Source organism: Musca domestica, unplaced genomic scaffold, assembly GCF_030504385.1.
Source record: "Musca domestica strain aabys unplaced genomic scaffold, Musca_domestica.polishedcontigs.V.1.1 27, whole genome shotgun sequence".
Classification (NCBI taxonomy): Eukaryota; Metazoa; Arthropoda; class Insecta; order Diptera; family Muscidae; genus Musca; species Musca domestica.
Genome location: NW_026712286.1, coordinates 3,888,672 through 3,901,416, shown reverse-complemented (window position 1 = coordinate 3,901,416; position 12,745 = coordinate 3,888,672). Strand labels below are relative to the sequence as shown.

Below are 12,745 nucleotides of genomic sequence, written 5' to 3'. Positions count from 1 at the left end.
TTGGAAACTGTACAAGACTCCCAACACCAGACTCAGTAGTCTCTTGTCATTTATCTTCCAGATATTTCGATCCCTTCACGTAATTTTCATTGCGATAGAAGAGAATAAGAAAAAAAATCGGATTTAAATTTTAATTTGGATTTAAATTTTTGAACATTTCCAGTTGGTAAATAATCATCATCATCAAACTTTTTTTTTAAATATACTTTAAAACTTTTCAAAAATAATTTATTACTAAAAACAAATACAACTAAGTGGAGTCTTTTATGGTTACACAAATTTGTTTTTTTGGCACTAAGGAAAAAATAAAAAAATTGAAATGGAAATCCAAAATTATTAACTAATTCTTAACCTATAAAACAATTCAATTCACTTCAATTTGGAACTCTTGGAGTTGATTTTGATAATAAAAACCCAATTTGGTTGCTAATAAATAATACTAAAATTAATTACTATGAATATTAGGTGGAACTCGCAGACCACTCGTCGCCTACTTCTCGGCAATTAGCATGAGTATTTTGTTCATCAACTCATTGGCCATTGTCTCGTCCAAGGTATTCAGTCGTGCCGCCAGAAATTCACCAAATTTCGTATAGAGTATTTCATGAGCCGAGGGCTTGAGGAAAAGCTGACTTGGTTTGTGGGAATTTTTGCCAGCTCCCCCCGTTGCAGTTTCCTTGGGCAGTGAGACCAAGGAAGTTGAAATTGACAGACGATCATCATCCAACATATCCACATCGGGATCATCATCGATATCACTGCAGTCCCGTTCATCAATGACTAGATTTTGTGTTGAACTGTTGAGATTTTTTCCCGAGGTCACAAGTTTTGAGGGGGGATTTTTATGGGTTTTATGCAGCGGTCTATTGTAGTCTTTGATTTTTCCATTGGTGGTGGTGGCCAAAGATATGGTGTCATCCAACGAATCAGGTTCATCTTTAATATAGATCGATGGCGATGAGGAACAGGAACGTATGGTTAGGGAACGGGCCCGAGAAATCGGTCTAGCTGGAGGTTGTAAATTTGCAGTGTTGCCATTGGCATTGAGTTTTTGCAAAGCTGCCAGGGTACTGGAGTTAAGGTTCAAAATGACATCGGTGGGCACCTGATTGCCTGATATGGTGGAGACAGGAGTGTTTGGTGGATTATTGGGTATTTGTGGTGTCAACGAACCATTTTGGCTGGCAAGGGCATTGGCTGTTGGTGGCAACACCAGAGGACAGGTTGTGGGTACGGTGGCCAGTAGGGGAATGGTTTGGTTCTGTGGATTATTCGGATCATTGGGGGCAAAATATTGATATTCATCAATGCCAGTGGTGGAATTGTTGTTGTTGTTGCTGGGTGTTAGGCCATCATTGGATTTGGCGCGTTCACGTGACCTGTAACGAAAGACCATAAAATTTATTATTACATCCATATCCATTGCTGTAATTGAAAATCCTCTACTTACTTCCTCTCCCTTATGACCTCTTTGAGAAAGGCCATCTCATCATAATACTCCCATTTGGATTTGAAACGGCTGCCCAACATTTTCTCATGATTCAATTCCCGGCGAAATATTTCCCTCAGCGAGGTAAAGGTTCTCTGCACTCTCTCGCCATTTACATTGAATATTCGACCCAATTCATTCCATTTTAGGGCCTTTTTCTTGTCCGATCGTTTGTAGTGGGGCAAACGACAATCCCACAAAATCGGATTGACTTTTACCAATTCAATGAGACGCCTCTTTTCGATTTGATGGCGTGTAAAAGCCATCTCTTTGGTATTCAGAGCCAGTTTGGTGGGTTTTTGCTCTCTCTTAACGTTTCAAACAAATTACCAAACAGAATTTATCTTAAATTCTCTTTTTTGGTGTATTGGTTATTCAGTTTTCTCTCTCTCACTCACTTGCCCACACTCTCTCTTAACGATTTATTTTCTGCCAAGTTAATGCTGCCAACGACGTTGTGGTTGGGTGTCTTTACATGTGTTTGTTGTGCTGCCTGCCAACTTTACCACTACCAATACCAAAATGTTTGTTAGTTGCCGTCGCGGCTCGCAGGGCGCATGTCCGTTTCCGCTTCGTTTTGGCACATTTATCTGCAGGTATACAAACAAAATTGGCTTTTAAAGTTCATTACAATTGTTATGGGATGCTGTTAACTGTGGTAAGGGTCATAGTTTGCAAATGTTGTTAGTGTACTTGAGATAATTCGAATGTCAAATAAATCGAAAACGTACGTAGATATGTACATACATATATACAAATAAATAAAAACCTGCATAAGGTAGACAGCTAAATGGCAAATGAATGAAGGAAGTGTGGGTAATGGGAAGGCGGTGAAATTAAAAATGCATTTATTAAATAAGGAGTTTAGTTGGAATCAAATAATGAGGGGAGGAGGAGGTTTTATATTTCTGCCTAAAAATGACCCAGCGAATGTTTTATGCTATAAAATTAGCAGCATATTTATTTGATGGCGAAATTATAGAAATCTATTTCCTGGCAAAGTGAAGTTGGTAAGAGGAAAAGGAAAAATTGGCTCGATTTCCGAAGTAGCCTAAGGTTTTTTCAAAACAATTTCAAAATTCCCATAGATTTTTTCGCTACAGTACTTCCTAATCCGCCTCATACTTTTAATGTTTTCTTAGATTCTAGTTTTGAGAATAAAACATGGGGTTCATTATTCAGGCAACGCCTGCAAGTATGCTAAACAAATGGTATCCTCTTTCCCTACAACAATAGATGGCGCTGGTTATGCTGAACTATTTTTTGTCCAATTTTTACCAACCTTAATCATAAATTTCTGGCAATAATCCCCATTGAAGCCTATGCAGTATTGAAGCCTACGCAGTATTGAAGCCTATAGTTTGAAATTCAGTTACCCTCTGTAAATACGCCAAAACAATAGACGGCGCCATATTTTTTGGACAATAGGAGGACTCTTTTATTACACACCACCTTGTAAAGGGAGGGTCTGTATATTAACATCGTCAATTCGTTTGTAACATCCCTAAATGTTCGTCGTAAGTTTCATAATTATAATCACCATAAAATTCCAAGTCGATCTATCCGGCCGGTCTGTCCGTCTGTCTAAATCACGATACAGCCCACATTATTTGACGTAGAGCTTCAAAATCTGATGAATGATCTCTGCCACAGTTTTTCACGGATTTGTCTAAAAATTTGTATTTGTAAGCCACAATGGGTTCTAGCTCCGGTGGCGGAATGTCGTATATATAGGTTCACGTTTAGCTATAGCCCCCATATAACCGTACCTCCCGATATTTTAATGATTTTTGCCACACTTTTTGACGGAGTTGTCTAAAAATTAGTATTTGTAGTTCGCAATGGATTCTAGCTTCGGTGGCCACGTTTTCCTATAAGCCCCACATAACGATACCTCCCGGTATTCGAAATTTGAGGATTTTTACCACATTTTATCACGACTTTTTTCTAAAAATTGGTATTTGTAGGTAATAATGGTTTCTAGCTTCGGTGGCGGAACATTGTATACATAAGTTCACGTTTTGATGTAGCTCTCATATATCGATACCTTAGAATATTCGGTATTTTGATGATTTTCGGCACATTTTTTCATGGATTTGTCAAAAAATTGGTATTTGTAGATCATAATAGGTTTCAACTCCGGTGGAAAAACATAGTATATATAGGTCTAGGTTTTGCTATAGCCTCCATATAACGGTACCTCCCGATATTCGGTATTTTGTTGATTTTAACCACATTTGTTAATGGATTTGTCTAAAAATTGGTATTTGTAGGTCATAATGGGTTTCCGCTCCGGTGACGTAACATTGTATGCATAGGACCACGTTTTTGTATACCTCATGTAACAGTACCTCCCGATATTCGGTATTTTGATGATTTTTCCACGAATTTGTCCAAAAATTGGTTTTAGTAGTTAACGCAACTACGATACCCATCGATATTCGGTATTTTTATAATCCTAGACACCTTCACCTAAGAATTTTTTTAAATTTGGTATTTATTTTCAAATCTTGGTAGATGACAATCCTTGAAGTATAAAGTCCCCCTTAGGCCCCCTTATAACGGACTCACCCACTTTATGGTGTTTTGAAAAGTTTAACAGCGTTATTCAAACTGTCTAACTGATATTTGTAGTTTAAAGCGGAACGCATTTGAATTCAAATACTTTTATATAAAAATGTTTTCATTACCCAATGGCGGAGGGTGCTAAAAAGATCGGCCCGGCTGAACTTAATGCTGTTTTACTTGTTTTCTTTTAAGAAACAATTGTGATAGATTTCCCTTTTCGTTAGGGGTTTTTGACCTTTTCTTCTGTGAAAGGTGTTTTAGAATAAGAAATTTCTTCCTGGTAAAAGTAATTTCTCCTACGAAAATTATATTTCTTATTCTCACGATTAACTATTACTGCTTCTAAAAGAAGTCCTCTTTACTATTTTTTTTACTGAAGCAAGCTTTTCAAAAAAGAAAACCTGAGTTTTAAGAACTTTTCCAATAGATTCTGCATAAATCCCATTATAATAGCAGTGACTTCCATCACAAAAACGGCATGTTTCACAACCAGAATGATGCTATTAATTATTTTTGCTACGATTCGTTCTACCACAGTGTCCCTAAAATTGCTTTAAATTGATTCGTACTTTGAAGGTGTTGGTTACGCTTTGATTTAGACACTTAAATTTTAAAATTCCACAATTTCTTGAAAATGGCGCCCAATGTAAACAAATAGACATTGCACTGTTTCAATTCTCTGGAAGTATGTATTTTACTTTTAAGATATTGCTATTATTTTGTAGTTCAATGTGTATTTTTTATAAAGTTTATGCTTGAAAACGAACTCGGAATAAAACGTTAGAAACTGGCGCCCAACGTAAGCAGATAGTTCAATGGACCATGTATTGTTGCACCCTTCTGGGAGTCTATATTTTTCTTATAAGATTTTGCTATTATTTTTGTAGTTCACTATATTTTTCTAATAAACTTATATTTCAAAGCGAACACAAAGTAAAACGTTAGAGTAGAAAGTTAGGTAGGTAAGCCCCCCTACCACTTTTATTAAATTTTCGCTCTAAATTTTTCATTTATTCTTTTCACATGTTAAACATTCGTTCATCACTCACTAAAATTATTTTCTTTTAAATACAAATTCCTTCAAACACTTTTTTTCCGCTACCCCAACTTACCAATTGTTCTCTAAACAACACTTCCAAAACGTCGAAACTTTTTCTTAACTTTGGTATGTCTCTTTTGTGTGTGTTCTATTTTATTTTTGCAAATTTATTTCAATTTCAGAAATTTACTCCTCACCGAACCGCTACGAGATCACAATTAAGACTTCCACAATATTTTCACTTGAGACGAGATACAAAAAAAAAATTGAAAAAAAGAAATGCAAGCCAGCGTGAAAAAGAAACAACACAACTTGTCATTTGATTGAATTGAAATGACAACAAAAAGGAAAACACTGATATGACGGACGACGGCACAGTTTAATATCTTCTTCTCACAATTATTAGTAAATAAATGTCGGTATTACCAACAGTGGTTGTGTACTAGCGTTGTAGTTGTAGTAACAACAGCAGCAGCGACAGCAAACGATAATCGAACAACAAAAGCAGCAGCAGTCACTCAGTCAACCAACCAGCCATCCAACAGCCACAGCATCAAAGTTTTCAATGTAAATTAAACAATTTTGTGTTGTGTTCGGTAGATACAACCAAAATACCAATACAGCAAGTACACTAACACACACGCACGCACCGAAGCAAAATATACTCATCTGCAGATACACAGATACAATGCCCGCTATTATTCTCAGAGGCTGCAAAACAAAATAAAATCAAATTGTTGGTTGTTTGGACGAAATTAAGAGAGAGAGAGAGAGAGCGAAACAGCAAAGAGATTATGCCTTTGAATGGGAATGGTAATGAGAGTGATTTTGAGATTCGGCTTAGTTGTCGTCTGTCTGCCTGCCTGCAACAGGGCTTTGTGTGGGGAGGCAGAAACAAAACAAAAACAACAAGTATCCAGAAAATACCCACATTGTGTTGAGACAAATAGCAAAAAGACACAACAACAATGCGATATATGACCCATATAGGGGTGTCCTGTGTGATGGATATTTTCATAGAAAAACGCTAAATTCTTTTTGGAACTCTTCAACTTGATTGGAAATTTTGCAGACGGGTTAGAATGAGATAGGTCAGTGAAGGTTTTTAATACATTTTTTTTTAAAAATATAGCTTATTAGTACCTTTTCTAAAAAAGAGGGCTGTCCTTAAGTAAACGAGCTCTTTGGTAAAGAGTGAGTAAGAGTATAACACTCCACCATACATTGTATGGAGGGTATTTTAAGTTCCTTATTCCGTTTGTAACTTATCGCAATCATCAGTTTAGAATAAGCAATGTATATATATTCTTGATCAGCGTAAAATTCTAAGAAATTTATGCTCGCTTCGTCCGTCTGTTGTAATCACGTTAGAGTCAAAACGAATAAACATAGGAAGCTAAAATGTTGCACAGGTCAGTCTTTTATCTGCAGGCTGGTCAAGTTCGAAGATGAGCTATATCGGTCTACGATATCGCATAGCCCCCATATAACGGTACCCCCCGATATTCGGTATTTTGATGATTGTAGGAAAATTTTTCAATGAAATTGTCTAAAAATCCACAAAAGGAGTTTCTTCTGAGCACTTAACCCCCTGGAAAAGTATTGTCTACATAGGTCCACGATATTATATATCCCCCATATAACAGTACCTACCTATATTCGACATTTTGATGAATTTAGCTACATTCTTCAAGGGAACTGTCTAAACATCCATACTAGAAGTTATTTACCCCCTTGAAGATAAGTGTCTATATATGTCCACTATATCGTATGGCCCATATACAACGGTACCCACCGATATTCGATATTTTGACGATTTTAGGGACATTAGTGCTTTTTGGAGTTGTTTCAAATTTCGTATTTAGAATTCGTAATGGGTACTACAGCATATGAAAAAAAAAATGCGTATGCAGGCCGACGTCTGCTTTTAGCCTCCATACAGGGTGAGATGAAAAAACTGCAACAAACTTCAGACTGCTGTCATTTCTAAGCCATTCGTCCGACAGCTGTTAAAATTATTTAAGTGACAGCTCATTATATTGTTTACAAGCGTACAAAAGCATATTGGCGAGAATTTTCCAGAAAAAATATTATTCGTGATGGAATTCAAACGGGATAGTGTGATTTCTTTATATTTGGCTGGAAAACCACAAGTGACTATCGTTAGAGCACTCCAGCATTTAAATGTGAATAAATCTTTTGTGTCTCGTACCAACGCTCGTTACCATGATACTGGTAGCGTAGTCCAACGTCAAGGAAATGGACGGAAGGAAACAGCAACATCAGCAGAAATGGTTCGAAAAGTAAAGAAGCGACTTGATCGAAACCCGCGTCGCAGTGGCCAAAAAATGTCTCGAGAGTTGAACATATCACAATATTCCATTCGTCAAATATTGAAAAATGAGCTCGGGGTAAAGCCATTGAAATTCTAAAAGTTTAAAAACTTACACCGCAACAGAAAGATAATAGACTCAAAAGAGCTAAAGAGTTGCTTCGCTTGGCCGAAAGTGGTGAACTGCGGAATTTGGCTTTCTCCGATGAGGAAACATTCGTTGTCCAGCTGTTTGTAAACAAACAAAATTATCGTGTCTTCTTGCCAAAGAGGTCAGCTGGAAATGTGCACCTTCGGTTGGCCATCAGAACTCAAGCGGCGGCCAAGGTGATTGTGTGGGCCTCGCCATAACAGCCGATGGTCACTCTCCGCTCCTATTAATCGACCGTGACATCAAAATAAATGCAGAATTTTGGCCGCAGACTTTGGACATTCCAACAGGACTCAGCACCATCGCACTCAGGTTCCTCGCTTCATTTCCAGCACACAATGCCCATCAAAATCTCCGGATACCAATCCTTTAGACTATTATGTCTGGAGAATTTTGGAAAGCAAGGTTGGCACTAAAAAATACTAAAGTGTCGATCACCTCAAGTAAGCGCTTCGCCGGGAATGGGGCAAAATACCGCAGAGCAACATTCGGGCAGCGTGTGACGGTTTAATTTGCCGTTTGAAGGCCATAATTCGTGCCAAAGGCGACCAATTCGAACAAATCTAAACTTATTCTAAAATTTGATGATATTTCCGACATTTTTTACTTTCATTCAAAAAAAATTAAAAAAAAAATTTAAAAATTATGGCGTTAGATTTTGTTGCAATTTTTTTTTTAATCTCACCCTGTATATGCAATGGAATTAGTTATTCAAGTCTCTTGGGTTTACTATATCACTAAATCACCTACAAACTTACTATAAATACTATATATTACTATGATTTTCCACAACAGTCTGGAAATGGGCCTGGCCGCCCATTCCGTCCCATTCGTCATCCCTATAACTGCAAAAAAAAGAAAAATATCACATTCTTCGAAGAGACGACGCTGGGCTAAATTAATCTGAATCATTGTATTACGAATAAAAAGAACAAAACAAAGTTACAAAAAGCAAAGAAAAAAAAAACAAAGAAATAAAGAAAAGACATAAAACACCAGCAAATGATATGGAGTACGGCAAGAATGCGGGATCTTTGCCATATGAAAGTGCAAGTGCTAACATATGTCCGCGTGTGTGTGAGTGCATATAGATGTGAGTATGTGTGTGTGTGTGTTTGCTGAGGGTATCATCTCATTTGGGATAAATAATAAGGGAAATATCAACGGTTGGCTGATTGCAAGCCTAGTTGTTTGTTAGCTACTAGCCTGACGCTGCCGACAGCATCGTGGTGAATTTGCTTAAGAAAGCATTTTACAGTTGCTGATAGGAGGTACCCATCTTGTGGATAACAGTGGTAGTGGTAATAACGACACAATTGGTGGATGTATGAGTAATGGACAGATTCGGAATGAAATTCACAATCAGTTGTTTTGTTATTCACAACTTGCATTATTTTTGTTTCTTGCTCTTATTCCATAAATATTTGTGTAAATAGGTATGTGCGAGGTATGGACTGTTCTCCGATTTGCTGATATCGCTGGCGTTGGTTTTATTATCGTTGTTGTTGCTGCTGTTGGTTTTTTTCCGGCATGCTGTGAGTGTTGTTTATTAACAACAATAAAATTCAATTTATTTCAATTAACCAAACAATCGTACACAACGTTGTTGGCGGCGTCGTCGTCGTCGTCACATCAGTGTCGTACCACCACCACCACCACGACCAAATGGACGAGCGAAACAAACAACCGTCCAACCAACGAACCAAACAAACATTCCATCCCATCCATCCATCCAACCAAATAACAATTGCCTATCAACAAAACAACTGGACGGTGTTATTATTCTCTCACTTATCTTTGGCTCTGCTCTCGCTGCTGCTAGCCCTCACTTACACCGTAGATGCCCGGTCGTTCGGCCTCCCCCGATGATGGTGTCAAATGAAAACAATTTTGTTAGAATTCTCCGCCATGAATTTGCTTTGATATCATTTAAATGTTGGCGATCTTCGTCTAAATTGTGGAGAATCACAGTGGATGGCAGATTAAATCTGTGCGCCAACAATAACAAGCATGTTATGTATGGTGTTTGACACTTGTGACATTTAATGTGACCAAACGATCTACTTACTGTTGGGTTGAATGGGATTGTGGGTGGAGAGAGGAATAGGTACGTTGGATGAAAAAAAGACAGTTTTTAGACTTTTGCATTTTTCAATTTAACAAAATAATCGAATTTTCCTCCTTTTCATTTTCGAAAAATTGATTTTCTGGGCGATTTCGGTTGACGATTTTCGGTTGAAAAAATTCGGTGAATAATGTAGATAAAAATCATGAAAATATCGAATATAGGGAGGCACCGTTATATCGGGGATACATCAAGACCTGGACAATTTTTTCTCACAGACTGTAGTACCGATTAGGAACTTTCCTTAAAATGTCATCAAAATGCGGGGGGTACCGTTGTTTGAGGACTATACGATATCGGGGAAAAATATATAGACAATTCAGTTCCAGGGGGCAAATTACTCCAAAGGAATTCCTTGTGCGGATTTTTAGACATTCCATTGAAAAAATTGGCTACAATCATCAGAATACCGAATATCGAGAAGTACCGCGAATTTATCTAAAATTTGGAATTTGTAGCTCATAATGGGTTTCCGCTTCGGTGGCAGATGGATGTGTTACAGGGTGAGATGAAAACAATGCAAGCAACTTCAGACTGCTGTCATTTCTAAGCCACTAGTCCAACAGTTGTTAAAATTATTCCAGTGACAGATCATTATATTGATGGCAAGCGTACAAAAGCATTTTGGTGAGAATTTTCCAGAAAAAAAGTTATTCGTCATGGAATTCAAGCGTGATAGTGTGATTTTCTTATATTTGGCTGGGAAACCACAAGTGGCTATCGTTAGAGCACTCCAGCATTTAAATGTGAATAAATCTTTTGTGTCTCGTACCATCGCTCGTTACGGTGATATTGGTAGCGTAGCCCGACTTCAGGGAAATGGACGGAAGAAAACAGCAACATCAGCAGAAATGGTTCGAAAAGTTAAGAAGCGACTTGATCGAAACCCTCGTCGAAGTGGCCGAAAAATGGCTCGGGAGCTGAACATATCGCAATATTCCATTCGGCAAATATTGACAAATTAGCTCGGAATAAAGCCATTGAAATTCCAAAAGGTCCAAGAACTTACACCGCAACAGAAAGAAAATAGACTCAAAAAAAGATAAAGAGTTGCTTCGCTTGGCCGAAAGTGAAGAACTGCCGAATTTGGTTTTCTCCGATGAGAAAACATTCGTTGTCCAACAGTTTGTGATAAATTGTCAAAGAGGTCAGCTAAAAAGGTGCAACTTCGGTTGGCCACCAGAACTCTAGCGCCGGCCATGGTGATGGTGTGAGCCGCCGTAACAGCCGATGGTCGCTCTCCGCTCGTATTAATCGACCGTGGCATCAGAAAAAACGCTAATTATTATTACGAAAATATTCTGGAAGGTGTATTTAAGCCATGGAAACGCAAACATTTTGGCCGCAGACCTTGGACATTCCAACAGGACTCAGCATCATCGCACTCAGCACTCAGTACATTGCTGGCGCTCAGCAATGGTTACAAAATGACGTTCCTCGCTTAATTTCCAGCGCACAATGGCCACCAAAAGCTCCGGATACTAATCCGCTGGAATAGAGTATTTTGGAAAGGAAGGAAGGTTGGCACTAAAAAAGTGTCGATCACCTCAACCAAGCGCTTCGCCAGGAATGGGCCAAGATACCGCAGAGCAACATTCGGGAAGCGTGTGATGGTTTCATTGGCCGTTTGAAGGTCATAATTCGTGCCAAAGATGACCAATTTGAACAAACTTATTATATAAACTTATTTCAAAATTTGATGCTATTTCCCACCTTTTTTGCTTTCATTCAATAAAATTGAAAAAAAATGTAAAAATTTGTTGCAGTTTTTTTATTTCACCCTGTATATGAAATGACTTTAACTTAATGACTTCTCCTTCTCCTATCGAAAAAATTGCAAAATTAGTTAATTCTTGCAGATTCTAGAACATAGCAGTGCCTTACAATTTTGAATCGATCAAACTATTTTAGTCTCTTCCATTCAAAATTTACCAAAAGAGACCAGAAGGGGGCCAGTCCCTTTCTAAAATAGATTTCTACGTGATATTTTATTTGCCTGTCACAGATTTCATCCAAAGAGTCACATAATCTACCATCGTTATTTCGATCATTTTGGGGATTTGAAATTTTTAAACGTTTTGTTGAAGTTATTCACAGAGTGCCGTACAAAAAAGTACCTACCTACCCATTTATTTAAATTTCAAAAATACCATTGGCGTACACTTACCACGAAAAAACACCACCATTATCCACAACACATTGTTGAATATTCTTAAAATTGTCCTCAGAACAATCAGCCACCAGTATCTTAACAATCAGCAACTAAATTCCTCCTCCCCGTCAGCCAGCATAGAATCACACTCTAACTCTCACACACACACACACACACACACACAGAACAACCATTCCAACCCACCTACCAACAGAAACTGCTGTTGCAGTTGCTGGGTTCTTTGCTCCAACATCTATCAAATCAATTGTTTATAATAAAAATAGCCCAACACACAATGTACTCACTCAAAACGAATAAACAATTTCCAGTGGCTATTGTTGTTGAATTGTTTTGCTTTATTGGCAAGCAACGAACGAGCAATCATTTAAATTTTGTGAGATACTCTATTGCGGATAATTGTTTAACGCTAAAAACACTGGCGGACATCGAGTGAAAACAACAACGAAACGACAACAGCATCACAATAATAAAAGGCATTGCAACGAGACGTCAGCAATTCATTCAATGTTTGGCGGTATGAGAGTGAAACATATCCAACTCATCAGCGTTATGGTCTCTTTGCTTTATTTTTTAGATGAGGCTCTCTGACTTTGAATTCTCTCTTTGTTTGCATTTACAACGGATGTTGTTTATTTAGTGCAGGTTTTTTTTGTGGAATGAGCTTGGACGGTTATCAAGCACACCATTTTCTCTTCCATTGCATATTTACTGTTGTTTGAAAACCGCGAAAGAGTATTTTAATATTACACTAGAGCCCCGACTTGCATCGTTTCGTAGTTTCCAATTCGACAAGCATAATTTTCCTTTGTGTGTAATGTGTACAGAGTGAAATAAAAAAAAACTGCAACAAGGCCAAATGCCATAATTT

The 12,745-nt window shown here is 37.8% G+C and overlaps 1 protein-coding gene across 4 annotated transcripts; it reads right to left on the bottom strand.

Annotated features, from left to right (window-relative positions):
* Positions 1 to 243: 243 nt before the first annotated feature.
* LOC101901002 (uncharacterized) lies at positions 244 to 12,050 on the bottom strand. Of its 4 annotated transcripts, none has more exons than XM_005179192.4 (3): positions 11,872 to 12,050; positions 1,451 to 2,079; positions 244 to 1,379 (listed from the first exon to the last, which is right to left on the bottom strand). In XM_005179192.4, exons 2-3 carry the CDS (start codon positions 1,753 to 1,755, stop codon positions 491 to 493), a joined length of 1,194 nt encoding a protein of 397 aa, XP_005179249.1. In that variant the 5' UTR covers positions 1,756 to 2,079; positions 11,872 to 12,050; the 3' UTR covers positions 244 to 490. The 4 variants fall into 4 exon arrangements, with proteins under 4 accessions (XP_005179249.1, XP_058980181.1, XP_058980180.1 ...); XM_059124198.1 differs by having other exon boundaries at positions 11,875 to 12,050; XM_059124197.1 differs by lacking the exon at positions 11,872 to 12,050 and adding an exon at positions 5,523 to 5,705.
* Positions 12,051 to 12,745: the final 695 nt, after the last annotated feature.